This window comes from Centruroides vittatus, unplaced genomic scaffold, assembly GCF_030686945.1.
Source record: "Centruroides vittatus isolate TY-2023 unplaced genomic scaffold, ASM3068694v2 contig_1322, whole genome shotgun sequence".
In the NCBI taxonomy this organism is placed as follows: domain Eukaryota; kingdom Metazoa; phylum Arthropoda; class Arachnida; order Scorpiones; family Buthidae; genus Centruroides; species Centruroides vittatus.
The window spans coordinates 421,810-438,973 of NW_027120842.1; the positions used below are offsets into that span (position 1 = coordinate 421,810).

At 31.8% G+C, this 17,164-nt stretch overlaps 3 protein-coding genes across 4 annotated transcripts in view; 2 read left to right on the top strand and 1 right to left on the bottom strand.

Moving 5' to 3' along the window:
* The window catches only part of LOC136990684 (transmembrane channel-like protein 7), a 31,137-nt gene extending 17,722 nt beyond the window's left edge, over positions 1-13,415 (top strand). For both annotated transcript variants that reach the window (XM_067289096.1, XM_067289095.1), the window contains 8 exons: positions 1,537-1,697; positions 11,169-11,286; positions 11,358-11,455; positions 11,544-11,651; positions 11,730-11,805; positions 11,876-12,006; positions 12,551-12,706; positions 13,072-13,415. In XM_067289096.1, coding sequence (XP_067145197.1) covers positions 1,537-1,697; positions 11,169-11,286; positions 11,358-11,455; positions 11,544-11,651; positions 11,730-11,805; positions 11,876-12,006; positions 12,551-12,706; positions 13,072-13,216 — 993 coding nt within the window. In that variant the 3' untranslated portion in view covers positions 13,217-13,415. The remainder of the gene's footprint in view (positions 1-1,536; positions 1,698-11,168; positions 11,287-11,357; positions 11,456-11,543; positions 11,652-11,729; positions 11,806-11,875; positions 12,007-12,550; positions 12,707-13,071) is intronic.
* Positions 4,604-5,213, bottom strand: LOC136990605 (methylosome subunit pICln-like). The gene has a single exon (XM_067289003.1). The coding sequence runs from the start codon at positions 5,211-5,213 to the stop codon at positions 4,641-4,643; it is 573 nt and encodes a 190-aa protein (XP_067145104.1). The 3' UTR covers positions 4,604-4,640.
* On the top strand, positions 6,111-8,123 carry LOC136990686 (uncharacterized). The gene is made up of 2 exons (XM_067289099.1): positions 6,111-7,714; positions 7,850-8,123. Exon 1 carries the CDS (start codon positions 6,111-6,113, stop codon positions 7,437-7,439), a length of 1,329 nt encoding a protein of 442 aa, XP_067145200.1. The 3' UTR covers positions 7,440-7,714; positions 7,850-8,123.
* Positions 13,416-17,164: the final 3,749 nt, after the last annotated feature.

Sequence of the window (17,164 nt, forward strand, 5' to 3'; positions counted from 1 at the left end):
GGAACAACATTGTTTTTACTGACAAATCTCACTTCTGCCTGCAACACCATGATGGTCAGATTAGAGTCTGGAGACACCGTGGTGAGAGACTGCTGAACTGTTGCCTTATGCATCGCCATACTGGTCCTAGACCCGGTATTATGGTTTGTGGTGGTATTGGATTCCACTCCTGCACCCCCCTAGTACACATTGCCAGTACACTGACCAGCCAGCGCTGTATCTCTGAGGTGTTGGAGCCTGTTGTCCTCCCATACCTTCAGAGCTTGCCAACGGCCACATTCCAACAGGATAATGCGTGACCACCTGTGGCACATATTGCTCAAGACTTCTTCTTCGCCCATCAGATTGCATTGCTGCCTTGGCCTCCTTGTTCTCTCGATCTCTCGCCTATAGAAAGCGTCTGGTCGATGATTGCAGAATGACTGGCCCAGGATACACCACCCGCTGCTACACCAGATCAACTTTGGCAATATGTGGAAGCAGCTTTGGATATGTTGTTGGGGTATAGCATGGAATGCTATACCCCAACAACATATCCAAAGCTTCTTTGACTCAATGCCCGAGGCGTGTAGCAGCAGTTATAGCCAATGACGGCAACACTCCATACTGATACCATCATCTTCCTCACTTCACAAGAGACTGTATTTTCAATCGTTTGATCTTTGTACGTGTTATCTCCCAAATAAATTTAGTTATGATATCTCTGGTCCTTCTTGATGTTGCATTTTGGATGACCAGCAGTGTAAAATACACACAATATCGTTGGCGTATACTATATATTGGTGTTAGACTCGTTAAATGAAGTTTTTACATAAAAGTATCAAATTCTTTAAAAATGCTGACAACAGGGAAAAGCTGACTGTGAAGCAAGAAACTGATATGTCCAGGTTAATCCATCTCTGAAAATTTTGAATCATTTCAATATACTTGGTTCTCCAGATCATCAGGGTGGCCCCTTTACCACCTCAACCATTTGGTTATGTATGTTTGTAACTAAAAGTTCACATGTCAGCTGTTTGTTCAAGGCAGTGTTTACAATAAAGTAATGGTGGCACTGATAATTGCATGGCTCTTTCCAAGCAGCCTTTATTTATTGCTGAAAGATGTTTGTAATTTCTGATTGTATTATAATTTATGTATAATGAAAACCTCTTCATAAATTCCTGAAATATTTTACAATATTCTAATTTTTATTCAATATAAATCTGGCACATCATTTTATTTTTTATCAGAAAATAGTATAGTCTTTGTGTCTTGTAGACTGCACTCGAAATGGTAATCTCGACTTCATCTTCTGTAGTATTAGATGACATTGAGAATATCATTTTGGATGATTATACAGTAACAACACTAAAAACTAACTTGATAATTATGACTACAACTCATATTGCCAGGTAAACATTGAAACATTATGCATTGACAATGAAAAATGACTAATTTATATATATATCATACTTTTTATAAGGAAATTTATAAATATGTTTTGAAATATTATTGATAAACAAAATACATTATAATTACATTATTTAATTTTAGCTGGAGGATCCAACATCAGAAGGGTTCCATTCTTTCTGGATGGAGTATAGAACATCTGTGATAATTACTGTAATAAATCTGACACTTCCATTTGTATTTAATTTTCTTTCATCATTTGAAAGCTACTCTGAATCATTTAGGATTAAAATTACTTTAATAAGGTAAGTTTAATGACAGAAAACATTAAAAAGTTTATTAAGATTTTTCATAATTTTTTTAAATCTAATACTATTATTTTTATTTAAAATATGAAAAATTCTATTTACATTCTTAAACAACTCACACAAATAATGTAGGGTCTCATATCCGAAGTTGCAACCTCCACAGACTAATAAATTTCCCAAACAGTCTTCAGCAGGCTACAAGTAACTTCTATCTAGCCCAATTGTTGTGTAAAAATGTTATTGTTTAATTAAATGTATTATTATTATTTGCTTAGGAGTCAGAGACTCCAATTAACTCTACACGAACTTCTGGGTCTGGACTGGAAGTCATGTGATTTTTTTTTAATTAATTGCTCAGCATTGTGATAATGTCACAATAAATAATTGCTCGTTATAATTATATATTATGATAACAAATTGACAAAATTTAAGTGATGTTAAAAAAATCTGTGAAATTGGAGAAATGGTATACAAAGTGTAGGACATTTGTGCCGCTCACTTGCCAAATCTATTAACTCCATAAAACAAAAAGTGGAGAAAAGTAACAAAATAGTATACATTCTTTTTTAAAATACCTTTTAGAATATAAATTCAAATAAACATTGTTGAATGTATTTTTGTAGATGTAGCTTTCATTTAATGCCATATTAAATATATAAGATAGCATAGATATGCTATAATTCAGTGGTTTGCAAAGTGTGCGCTGCAGCTATGCTAATGGTGCTTGTTCTATGTCCAGGTGTTATGGAGGATTGCAAGCACTTTTTCAAAGCAAAGACCCTGGTGCACTGTGGACCCATTGCGTTATTCACAGGGAAGCACTCGCATCAAAATATCTGAGTTCTACATTAAACCGGGCCTTAGAATATGTAGTAAATGTAATAAACTTTATAAAATCTCGGCTGTTAAAGGCAAGATTTTTCAAAAAATTATGTGAGGCTATGGGATCCGAGCACATGTCTTTGTTGTACTACAGCACTTCGAGAAAGTACAAAGCATTACCATGAGAGAACGATTGCTCTCTCAAGGTAATGTTTTGTCTTGTACATTTGAACTGCAACAGGAAATTTATATTTTTCTGAAAGAAGAAAACCACAAGTACACCGAAAATTTTGTGAATGAAAATTTTTTGGTAAAACTAGCATACTTATGTGATATTTTTGAAAAATTGAATGCTCTGAATTTCTGCCTGCAGGGAAACAACATGAAACTTTTAAAGTGGATTGAGAAAATGTCAGCTTTTATAAAAAAACTAGCAGATAGGTCCAGCGTTGCTCTGGCAAAAGTAACGATAGCGAAGATTAAGATTATTACGTTATAGTCAACCTTACCCGTTTTCACAGAATGCAAGAATTGGGTTACCCTGTTTCCAGATTAATTAGAGAATTTTTAGGTGGGTCTAAAAATATTTCAATATCCCGCAAAAATGAAAAAAACTGCATCTGCATCTTGCACGTCACATTCTCTTAACACTTCCATTGTTACATAATACTTCCATTGTTGATGGAAGTGTCAAGACTTAATCCTGTCCCTCTCCCCGTGGGGAGGAATTTCGAAAAATCGCTTCTTAGTGTGCGTTCTCGTGACATACCCTAACTGTGTACCAAATTTCAGCTTTCAACTCCTAACCGTTTGGGCTTTGCACTGATTATTATTATTATTATTATTATTATTATCAATTCGTCTCGATTATATATATAGATTAAAACTATGGAAAAGTAAAATAAATGAAGATGGAGGAAAAGAATGATTCCTCTTGTTGCAACAGCTTTTGACCTCCAATGAAGTTGATTTCTCTCAAGGTATGAAATCTAGTTTTGAAGAACATTTATCACGTCTTACCACCTGATTTGAGAAATATTTTCAAAATGTTAATACAGGTACTCCTCACTTTACGACCTATCTGCTTAACGACCACTCACACTTACTTAATCGAGCTTCAACCTGCAATTCAGGGAATCCCCATTCTCAGCTTGAGTGTCGATCAGTGGCAAATGGTGACATGCGCACTAAGCGTACTATAATTGTCTTTTAGTACTATAATAGGATAATAGCATACTATAATAGTCTTTTTATGAATAAATTTGAAGTTTGTTGCATAATTTGTATAATTTTACAATGATCCTATATTCCCAGCGCAAGCTCCTCGCTTATTGACCAATTCGCTTAACGACGTAGTCATTGGAATGGAACTCGGTTGTAAAGTGAGGAGTACCTGTATTGATAAATTTGCATGAATTCAAGATGCCAGTGTTCCATCTGAATTTACTGCTGTAGAAGAAGAGAATCTTATTGAGTTGTATTGCGACAATATGTTGAAAACAAAATTTAGCAGCATGGAATTAACTGAATTTTGAATATCAGTAAAAGATGAATATCCCTTCTGAGTGGTAAAGCTTAGAGAATCAATTCCATTTGCAACTTCATATTTGTGCAAAGCTGAGTTTGTAGCTGTGATAAAAACTAAGCATTGCACAAAAATCAATGTGGAGAAGGAAATGAGGTTGGCTGGTCCAGTTTGATCCCAAGATTTTGAGAAAATGTGTAGTAATCAACAGGCTCATCCATCCCACTAATTACAATTAATTGAATTTGTTCAATCACATGTTTTTGTTATCTTAAATATGTGTTTTATTTATTTATTTACTTAAAGTCCTAATTCTTTAATTTAAAAAAATATTGGCTATTTTGCTATTTTGCAAATTGTACTTGTTAGATTTTGACATAGGGTGCCTTGGGAAAATCTGGATTTAGCAAGGGTGCTGAAAATCAAAAAAGTTTGGAAACCACTGCTATAATCATTATTATTATCATAATTTTGGTATAATTGACAAAGTAATAATTTTGGTATAATTAAAATTCAATGACAAGATGCATGATGCAATATTATGAGAACCATGGTATTCTACAGACTCCTGAAATCAGTTTATAAAAAAAAAATTAATGTTCTGGTTCGGCGTCGTCAAACTGTCCGACGTCCATCGGTTCGTCTCCCGACCCTTTGTGTGTGATTCTGGATTCTGAATTATTAAAATTGCCGATGCCGTCGAATCCACTTTCTGCTGCACTGACGTCGTACTCAGCACCGTCGTCTTCTGCATCCTCAAAACAGCCTTCTTCTTCTGATATAGAATCGTTGGGATCTGGATGGAGAGCTTGACATTCTGTCATTGCTTTAAACATTGCATTTAATTTGCCTCTGTTATCAGGAACAAAACAAATTTCTGACATTTTTTCATCCTCATCTTCACCTTCTTCTTCTACACCATCATCTGATTCATTTATCTGGGCAGTAATCATTAAATAAAGACATTCATCAGGAAATGCATTCACATCTCTTGTGACACCATGAAGAGCAATAGCAGGATATTCTATTGAAAATCCTTGTCCATGTTCACCAACCCATGAAACACGACTTTCTGCTATATATAATGTTCCTTTTCCCAAATCCTTAGATTCGACATGTACTGTTGTATTTGGCTGAGTATGACGAATTCCAGACAAATCTAACATATGATCATCTGCTCCAAATCTTCTCGTTTGAGTGCGTCATCTAGGTTCTTGAATTATTAAGTCATTCCTATTTTTAAGTTCATCTACATCAAGATTTGCCTTTTTAGCCCATTTTTCCCAGAAATTTGGATCATCAATTTCAATATCTGATCTATTATTTGAAGCAGAAAATGTTGCTTTAGCAAATGTTGAACCTTTTCCTTCACCTTCTAATGTGATAACATGAGTGCGACGTTGCAAAATATGATCAATGTCTTCCTCATAAAATTTGTCTCCAGCATTATCATCTTCCATTATAGCACCATAAGCTCCTTTTCTTAGTAGATCTTCAATTTCTTTCTTAGATAACTGTTGTGACACTCCACCCAGACTGTCTTTTTGAGAATTCATTGATTGAAGAACTGCTCGATCTAATCCAAGTTTTAAACTTGCTTTATCAAACATATCTCTCTCATATGTGTTACGACAAATTAATCTATAAACTTTTACAGTTTTGGACTGTCCAATCCTATGACATCTAGCTTGTGCTTGTAAATCATTTTGAGGATTCCAATCAGAATCAAAAATAATAACAGTATCCGCAGCTGTAAGATTTATTCCCAATCCTCCTGCTCTTGTACACAGTAAAAATACAAATCTGTCAGAATCTGGTTTACAAAATCGATCTATTGCTGCTTGTCTGAGATTTCCACGAACTCGTCCATCAATTCTCTCATAAGGATATCTTCTATGTACTAAGTAATCTTCCAATATGTCCAATAATTGTGATAATCCATTATCTTAGTTACTGAAGTATTTGTGGTAGGTAGACCTGTAAATGATGTTCTTTACATCTAATACCATAAAAAAGTTGCTTATAGAAGATTTACAAATTAGTAGGAATGTCCCAAAGCAAGCATGTGTCATGTAACAATATATATGTACTGTATAGATTATTTTTCAGGAACGGACAACTTTACTGAACAGGATAGAAAATATAACTTACCATTTCTATTTTTTCAATATGAAAATGGAAATTTTGCAGACATATTTTTCTTAAATGAAGATAATAGCTCATTTATTAGGAATTTTAAACGACACTTGGCTTATACATTGGTTACTTCTTTAAATGAAAATGTAACTAATGTTGCAGAGGAAACACCATATGGAAATCAAAAGATATATTATAACTCTGAATCTGCAGATGGTATTGCAAGGGAAATGTTTGGATGGAAATTTCAAAAACCTTTATCTTCAAATAATATTTTAGTAAAACATTGGATAGATAGCAAAGATAATATTGAATATGATCAAGAAAATACTTATGAATTCAATGATCAACATCAGTTTGACTTTTGGTATATACAACTTCAACTCTTTCGAAATGGGAAAATGATAGAAGCAAAAGGAAAATGTTCTCACGAATTTTCCAGTTCATTGGGAAAACTTCAAATGCAATTTATAGATATTAATAAAGATGAATTAATAAGAGATTTTAAAGTCCAGTCATCATTTGTTTTCAAATTGCGTAGCTACAAGAAACGTTCAATTCCTGAAAATATAAATATAAATTATTTAAAATCAGAATTTCAATTTATATCCAGTTCATTATTACCAGAATATGAAGCAGAAACTGGAGCTGAATTATTTTTAAATACTTTTTATTTTAAATATAAAAAAGAAATTGAAAAGAAAATGAAAAAACTGTTTGAAACAAATTTTAGTGATTCGTATGAATTATCAAAGCTCTTGGAAATGATCAATTTAGAAATATCACTTGGCATTAATTATGAAGTAAATTCTATTACATATATTGTGAAAGGAAAATTAAATGAACATTATGTTTCAAGAATCTGTTTAGAAACTCCAAGCACTTGTCCTAAACTCTTTTATTTATACTGTTTAGTTGGTGGAAAATCAGCAGAAAATATGTTAATATCCTATTTAACAGGCAACAAATCAATAGGAGTAATGAGATATCATGCTATTAATTCTTTATCAGAGTTATTGAATTCTTCAGAAGAATTTATTGAAAATATATTATTGTTAATAGAGTCACTAGAAGATAAAGATATTGTTGGAACTTTAATTGTTAACCTAGGGATTATAACTAGAAAATCATCTACTCCTATAGATATACAAACTAAAGTGGCTGAAACATTTCTAAATTTTATTGAAACTTCTTCAGAGAAATGTATTGTTACACCTTTCATTACTGATATATTTATAGGTTTAGGAAATTTGTAAGATAAAATTACACTTCATAAATTGTTGTTACACATTGAAACCTGTATGAAATATGAAAATTATCAAATTGTTGCATTAAATGCTCTGCGCCAACTTTATAGTCAATCAGAAGTACAAAAATGGCTTTTGAAATTATTATCAGTAGGTTCCTGTAAACTTAAATCAAATATAATTAGTATTTTAGCAGATGAATGTGTACTTCGCAATAAAAATGGAGCTGCACCAAATTGGCCACAAGTAGATTTTAATGAAATAGATGAACTACTACATTATTGGTTGGTGTCCAATATGTTCCATTATAATAACTGCCCTAGTGTTCAACAATTATATCAATATTTTGAAAAGAAGATGCACCCAAAGACAAAAAATTTATTTAAAAAATTTTATTTCTATTATGTTAATGAATTAAGAAGAAAAAGAGATTTATATTCAGGCTATATGGATCATGAAACTTGCAGTAATAAGTTAAATTCCTTTGGAAATTATGCCTTAACATTAAATAGTGATGCTTTTATAAATTACAAATACCAAAAACATTGTAATGGTGAACAAATATTTGGAAAGTCTAAACTCAATGCAAGTATTACAAAATCTAGGCATTTCTACAATGTTAGAAGACGAAAGCAATTATATTGTAACTAACAGATTAGGAAAGACAATTAATGTTTTAGGAAGATCTTTTGATATGGGTTCAATAACAATATATAATTTTAATAGAACAATGAGAATATATCATAATTTTGATGGTGAGACACGAGCTGACATAATTTCAGAGTTTATTTGTCAAATTGGGACATTAAATTATCCTGCTTTTTACCATATCCCACTTTATACGTTTCCAATAGGAATAATTCTAATGTCATTTGGCATCCATATTAGTGGTGATTTGAATCTGACAGTTAGTTGTCCTGAAGATGGAATTTTTAATATTCAACCAGTATCAAAGATTAGAGTTGCTCTTGAAGGACTTGGTACATTTCCTCCTATACAAGCAGCTATCAACTTAGGAGCAACATTTAATACTCGTATGGACACTTATCTACAACCTATTCCTCACTGGTGCACAAATTCAAGTGTTGGATATGAACCTATGATCATAAGCACAGAAGCTTGGTTTTTGATTCCACCCAATCCAAGACAACATTTTACACCTGAATTTTTGAAATGGGAAATTGGAGAAAGTAATGATATACCTCTGACAGAATTTTGTTTGGATCCAAATGTTCCACAAACTACAACATCACCGAGGGAAGATAATACAACATTTACTGAAACAACAACAAAATCAGCATCGGCAACATTATCATCGACATTAACATCAGCATCAGTAAAAACTAATGAAACTAATTTGTACTCTGAAAATTCAGTTAAATATAATTTTAAATAAAGTTATAAATAAGGTTCGAAATATGACTGAAGGTTCAGTGACTGAAATGTACTATATAATTTTTAAGATTTAGTTTTAAAAATGACTGTAATCTGTTTAATTTATGTAGTGTAGTGATAATATTAAATGTAAATTTTATAAAAGTTAAATAAATAATTGAGGGAGTTAATCGATTTGGCAAGTGAAAAAAGTAATAACATCAAATTCGGTCTTCACATTGTTTTTTATTATAGAGAAACTTCATTATCGTAAACTTTTTGTTAAAGATTTCTCACAAAAGTGAAGAATAACTGTTCTGTTACTGTTACAATGGTTGTTATTATTATCCTGTTTAACCCCTTGTTAAATTGATTATTCAGCAACATAAATGATGTCTACTTCATCAGCTGTATTTGAGCGTCAGCTCATCAAGTCGAATTGTTCTTAAATTTTTATAAGAATCATGTTTAACAGGAAGAATGAAAAAAATTTTTAGTTTCATCTATCTTGATATAACAGTATAGCCTTTTTTTTTATTAAAACAATCGTTCAGTTATCCACAAGTATACTTGCTTCTGCTGCAGTTGGACTGTAACTAACTAATTTCTTTTACTTACTTTTTGTCATGAGATAACATTAAATAATTTACCGTTATCTACAAGGCATTGGTCAGTGCACATTGCAATTGCAATGTTGCAGTGTGTGCTGGCGGATTTACATTACAGTATGGATTTAATTAAATTGGTTTCTGAAATAAATAATATTTTTTTTGATGGCCAATAAAATTTTGTCATTAAATGGTATTGATCCTTATTATTTGGAAAGTTATTATGAATATAAAAAGTTAGGAGTATATCAAGTTCTTTGACATTAAAATTTAAAAATATTCAAAATGTGGTGTTAATCGATTTTGCTTGTGAATAGCTCATTTATTAATGGATAAAATGTCTTTTGGGACTTCCTGAACTTCATTCGAATTTGATGAGAATGATGGAAAAGTTTGTTTGAGCATTATGAAATTCAAACATTAAAAATACAATGCTTAATACAGGGTGTCCAAAAACTGAGATATCTGTAATGATGTTAAAGTTATGCACGTAGTATTGCATACGAGACGTCTTGCATTTCCACTTTACAGTAGATAGCATTACTGCTTGCTCACAAACATTCTGGTCTTAGGACTATGGTTTTTGGAAGACATCTTTACCAAATGCACAATCTCCTGTGGAATCTGGCCTGCCAGATCTCTGGATATCACTCCTCCAGATTTTGGGACTTCTGGGGGCTATTTCAAGCATTTGTGGGAAAAATTACAATATTGTAAGTATAACTTTACTTAGACCTTGAAACTTTTGGGAAGATTATAAGCAAGTAATATTATTCAGCATTGTATATTATATATATAATATGATTCAACAAGACATTTTATAGCATTATTGAAAGCTACTTATGTAGGTAATCTGTAATCTTGAAGTAGTTCAAATGTATATAATTATTAAATAATATTTATTGTTAATTATATAATTAATTATACAAAATTATATTGGCAAGATACCAAGTTTTCAGAACCAGAAAACTTGGTATCTTGCCAATAAAAAAAATACAAAATGCTTAGTATTAGCTGTTGCATTAGAAATACACTCTATGATTATTAATACGTAATATAAACAAAAGAAATATATTATAGAAATAGATTTGATTAAATAATTTGTTAATACAACATGTTAAAGGCCCAATTGCTAAACATCAATTTGTTTCACGATTATGAATTAAAGGGTGTCTGTTAACAGTGCATGTTGTAAATTGTGTGCCATTGGTGTTTGGTGTGGTTGATGACCTTGAAAACAGTGCTATTGCAGTGATCATTGCCGGCAGACAGATTTCCAGTCTGTATCATCTCACACAATGCTGACCAGAACTGGCCACTGATGTCTTGCAATTTGACACTCTGCAACTTTTCTCTGTGGAGGTTTGTTAAATTTCGTATCTATGCCAATAACCCATGGATGATTCATAAACTTGAGACAGATCTGACGAGTTATTGCCAGAATTATGCAGCAGTGTCATTAGAAGTTTTGTGAAAAGAGTACATGTGTGCTGCCAGAGTCAGAGAGAACATTTGGCAGATACTTTCCTCCACACGTAAAAATGATTTAGCACTGAAATGGTTGTAACGTTACTTTATATTGAAATAAAAATATCTAAGTTGTTCAATAAATTATGCATTTTATTTCACAATTAAGTCTGGCACTGTTTTTGGGACATCCTATATATATTCTGTATTGTCTAAACACTAATCTCTTACTTTCAGTATTAATTTACATTATTTGTATTAAAATTTAAATAAATTCTTCAATTTCTAGGTGTGTTTTCACTCGATTAGCATCAGTCGGTGTTCTCATAGTAAGTTTACATACTCAGATATCGTGCCATCCAAGGAATCACTGTGGTGAAGGCTACAATAAATGTCAAACACCAATGGTAATAACTATTAATCTTTTGTAAATGTATAACTGTATTATAATTTGTTATAAATTTGTTTTTTTATTTAGTGTTGGGAAACTTATGTTGGTCAACAAATTTACAAATTGAGTATATTAGATTTTGTTGTTGTTTTAATAACTACATTTTTAGTAGGATTTCCTAGAAAGTAAGTTGCTACTTTTATGAATAAAACAAAAAATAATTATTCTAAACTGTAGAACATTTTAATTAGATTTATTTTACTCTATTCCTAGACTTTTGGTAACAAAAATAAAATGCAAACTCTTACAACTTATTGGAAAAGAAGAATTCGACATTTCGCAAAACGTTTTAGGCTTGGTATATTCGCAGACATTATGTTGGTGAGTTGACGAGTTAATTATATCATCATTTATTTAAATTATAGTAATTATTTGTGTGTAATAATATTTTCACAATAGGCTTGGTGCATTTTATTGTCCGATATTGCCACTGTTATCTGTTATAAAATATTTTATTTTCTATTACGTAAAAAAGGTGAGTTGATCTAGAACATAATTTAATAAAACATTAATTTCAAATTCTAATTTTATTGTTAATTTTTTAGTTTTCATTAGTGGTTAATTGTGGACAAAGTAAGGAATCGTATAGAGCTTCTCGATCCAATACATTTTTTATGATTGTGCTAATGATGTCGTATTTGATTGGTCTATTTCCATTAATATACTCATTAACAGAGTAAGTTTTTAAACATATAAAAGAGCTTCCAAAAGTATTCTACCATTTTAAATTATTGTAATTATGTTAATTATTATCCAAGAACATTGTAATGTACATTAAAACATTGGAAAACTGTCAAAATTTCACATTTGCCTGTTACAGTTTCTCAACATATGCACTTTGTCACATGGCACATGTCCAACTCAAATTCTTTCTATGCTCACTACAGTATATCTGTCATCACTCCTCCCTCAGCAGCCACAATTCTACAGCTTCCGAAGATTACTCATGTTGCACAATGACAAGTGATTCTGACTTTGCAAATTGCGGAACACAAAATGCCTTCTCTGTTTTGCCATTTTTATTTATGGTGCTTCTTAGGTTCAGATGGTTACTCTACCCATTGACATACGTTGCACACTTCTCAGATAATAATTAGTATAAGTACAGTCATTTAAAATGGTAGAATTGATTTCACAAGACCACGCACATCTATACTTTTTAAAATATTTTTAAGTATAATTTATAATCAAATTAAATTTTTTTGATATTTAAATTATAGATTAGAAACATCGAAAGGATGCAGTCCATTCCGAATTTACGGTTCAGCATGGACCACAATGGTGCATCTTATTACTAAGCTTCCTAATTGGGTAAACAAAACTGTAGGATTTATTGGTAGTGCCGGATTTGGAATACCAGCTTTTATGATTCTCAGGTTAATTTGAAACTTTCTTTGCCTGTTTCTAAATAAACATTTTAATAACTTTCTTCAGAAGATACAAACTAATATTTAAGCATAAGTAACGGAATATTAAGTTTTAAGCCCCAAAAATATATTTTTTATTAGTTTATTATTGTAAGAATAATGTTATTGGTATATGGTAATGTAAATAAATTCCATTTAAAAGTATTAATTAGGATATTTCTTTTCTAAAGATTCCAACACTTACAAAGGAAAGAATATTAAACTTAACATAAATAAATGTTCTAATTGTAGATATATTTAGCCATAAACTGTATAGTTAACATTATTAATGATACGAATTTATGTATTTAAAAAAAAATTATTTTTAATTTTAGTTTGCTCCTGTATTACTACCTCACTCTTTCCGCAACCTACTCGCAGTTATCAAACATTATGAAAGATCATCTGCAGACGGAAAGTCGAGACAAGAATTTTCTGTTGAGAAAATTGATGCTGATCCTTCATCATCCGCAGAAATAATTATTCCATATTAAAGAAAATATTGACTGGTACTTGTTACCTATATTTGTAAACAATATATATTTTATACATTGTATATGACGCCAAATGATTTCTTTCTTTTTAACGAAAAAATATATATATTTTAAGGCCAGTAATTGTATAAAATCAATATTTTAAATATGTGATTTTAATTTTTTAATTATTTATTTTATATATGATGCCAAATTAAATAATTTTACAATATACTGACTTTGAATCTATTATTTACTTACACAATATACAAATTTACACATATTTCATGTTGTTTTTTATATCAGAATGTCATATGATTGAATTTTTTAATCACCATCAATTAGATTACTACTAATAATTTTAAAATAAGTGTTCCTTCTGAAGATCCAATAAATTAATTCAATGTTTCATTCATATTTTTAACAATAAACATGTTCTGTGTACTGTTTCTTTTTCAATTTGGAGTAAATTATATGTGATTTTGCAGTATCCATGCAAGTGAGAAGGCATAAAATCCTACTTTCATAGTTAACATTCTCTTAAATGTGTCCAGCACGAATAAAGCTAAGAAAAAAACAACATAAATTAACATTTGACCCTTCGTTTTTTGTAATTATATGCGCTTCATTAATTTATATATTAATTTCTTCCTATACTTTCATTATAGTGGCTGGTTCAAGGTCGGTTGTTTTATTATTAAAACCAAGATAATTTTTTCCATTATAACTGTTATTTTATGTTTAAAAGTTTTTAAAATCGTTCAGAATTTTATTCATTAATTAAAATATTTCATAATTTCAAATATACCATAATTAACTTAATGGGAAAATATGGAAGTTTGGGGATTTGTGTAAAATTTATCGCTTTACAGCTTCATATAATATATTTTTAGATGAATATTTCACATCCTTGGGATTAAATAATATCCTTTTTAGTGATAGTTGATTAAAGTAAATATCCCCCTTCTACATATGTGACGTAATCGCGCCGCTCCATTTATGGGTTCGTTGGCTAATCATCATCAAAAGCAGCTTTGTATATCCGCTGTTCTGTCCTACAATCCTCATGCTACTTTGGATATTTGCTTTACTGCTATCAGGTATTTATACGTTGATTAATATCGATTTTTAAGTATAAATAAGTCATATATATATATATATATATATATATACACACACCTTATATGTAAAGCTAGCAACGTTGTTGCTGGACTTTCCCGGCATTTTTTATCTCTAAAAACTAACCATTACCTTCACTAGTCTTTGGATTTGTTCTAGAGGTATTAAGAGGGTGAGGCATTTCTTCCGAACCCATGGTCCAATTTTCCTGAAAATTTCTAGAAACATTTCTCCCCATTACCCGAACCTCCGCACAAAATTTCAGAAATTTTCGACAAAAGGCACGGGAGTTAATAAACTTCAAATTGAGTGAACAAAATCGCGCTACCCACCCATATACATGTCAACAGCCATACATTAAGCAAAAACCCCCAATTTTTTGCATTTCTCAAAGTTTCGAGGTCCCCTGACTTCAAAAATGTGAAAATCTTGAGATCAGTTTTTGACGGATCGCCATACTTTCCCTCTGTTAGCCTGAGAAAGTAATACAGGCAAATACTGTATGTATGACATATAAGTCATATATACAGTATTTGCCTGTATTAATAAAGTATAATAAGGTATATAAGGACTTGAACCATATCAGTTAGAATTAAGCCAATTAATACTTCAATTTAAAATATTCGGAATATAAAAAAAAAAAAAAACACATAAATAGCCAAAAATGTAGACTTCAGTGTTTATTCAGAAGGGAGCGAAAGGCGCAAATTGCAATAGGCCAGAGGAATTACACAATGTCTTTTACTTCCTTACTTTAATGCAGTAATTTATTTTGTTATAGGGCCCCCAGGTCCCCGTTACTCTTTAGAGACCCTGATTTTTAGTCGATCCGAGACGATTCACTAATTATCCTCAAAGTCGTAGCTTCACTAAATATTTAGTATAATTCGAAAACTCCAAAGAGTTTTTCACAGTCGATTTGTCCCAAATATTTGCTTTACTACCCGCCCAGCCCTTTTATGGGCATATAAAAAAGGCTCTTTTAGTGCCCACACAGCGGAGAGAATAAAGATAAAACTAGTTGAAGCGAAGCGTTAGCGAAATTTCTATGAAGCTTAGAGTGCACTGTGCAGATGCAAATTTAGTAGCGAGCGATATAGTTCTCGCAAAGGAAAAACATGCACAAGCGAGAAGCGAGAAATCTCGCTGGCGAGAGCAAATTTCTGGTTCTCGCACTAATTGTCAGGTGCTGAACAGGGGTTTAGACCCGAAATACACACAAAAAAGACAGGAACCTTGCAATATATTCAAGTGTTTGTCATGTCTATGTATTCATTTTTTTTTTGCTTAAAAATCTATAAAATAAAATAACAGCAGATAAACTGTAACTATAGTACGTTAACAAAATCATCACCAAATATCTTTGGCTACTGAGACATTTATTTGCTATACTCTAATGTTTTCAGCCTAACGCAAAGATCATCCTCAGTGCCATATTTTTGAAACGTCAGTTACAAACTGTTCTAAAATAGAATACAATAAATATAAAATATTAGAACATTAAATTTAAATATTTTGTGGTAAAGTACTCGATCTTTAGAGTATTCTCCCGTGCAGGAAGAAAACTATAAGAAACTTCAAAGAAATAAATCACACACTCTATGACTCCAATGCAAGGAACTTAAAGTTTATTTTAGTCCTTCCGATCACTTCTCTGTCCCTTCGCTATAACAGACACCAAAACAAAGGAAACAACAACAACAAAAAAAAAAAAAACAATTTCGCGACTCTCTCCTCTACACATCTTCTCTCCTCTTTCTTTCTTCCCAAAAGTCTCTCTTCTTTCGTTGAGCATACGCGATCTGCACCTCCCTCTCTTCCTCCTTGATCCAGGTTTTTCGGTTTTCATCGAGAATGCTCATCCCTTCTTTACCCTGTGGCTCACTCAAGGAGCTGGTTACGCAACAGAACACGCGGTCTTCAGACCACAATTTAAATACAAACGTAACATCTAAAAACTCATAAAAGTAACATAAAAATTAAAAATTCTAACGTAAAATCTTAGCGGCAGGAAGCCCTGATTAATTATATACGAACTTCCAACGCAAACCGGAAGTCACGTTATTTCGATTCAAAACTTTTTCCCTGAAAGGAGTTAGATAGATGACCGGCACGACTCCATTGCTGACGGAAAAGTACGATGTATAGGGGCAAGGTCCCTACTAATTCGAGGTGTAGAGCATATATTTTAAATTAAATTAATTAAAAATATGATTAAAACTTGCAGCACGGAATTGACACGATGTCACAATAAATAATTGTTCGTTATGGTTTCACCTTTGTTGTGATTCAAACGTCTGTTTGTATGGACCTGAGTTAAAATAAGACTTAATTTAATACAATAGACAACGTTTGTGTTTAATTTATTTTTTCCAGTGAAATGTAACGGATACTAAAGTAAGGAACGGCTACCAAGCAAACAGTTAAAGTTACTGATGACTGAGCAGTTAAGGTGGCAATCTACCTCTGTAGGGGACCCGGAATGGAATCCAGACGGGTCTAAATACGGTCAAAATTTTTTTCGGGAAGTGTTCCGTATAGATATGTTTTTTCCCATACCTCCCCACCCGGTCGTCCCATGGACCTTGCCAAACCCACAATGGCATGCTAAAAAGGCCCTCTTAGTATCCACAAAGCGGGAATAAATTTTAAAAAATCAGGCATACAATAGAGACAACTAAGCATTAAGCAATGGAATTTGATGCATCTTAGTCGAACCACCGGAAAAATTTCCGCCGAAATCGAAATGCAATCCTGTTCGGATAAAACGATAAAAAATGCCTTCAGATCCCTCAGAACAGATCCTGTTTTTTTATCGTTTCGGCCACTCGACAGA

Coding starts and splice junctions, on each gene's coding strand:
- LOC136990686 (XM_067289099.1), top strand. CDS start 6,111: ATGTGTCATGTAACAATATATATGTACTGTATAGATTATTTTTCAGGA.
- LOC136990605 (XM_067289003.1), bottom strand. CDS start 5,213: ATGTTAGATTTGTCTGGAATTCGTCATACTCAGCCAAATACAACAGTA.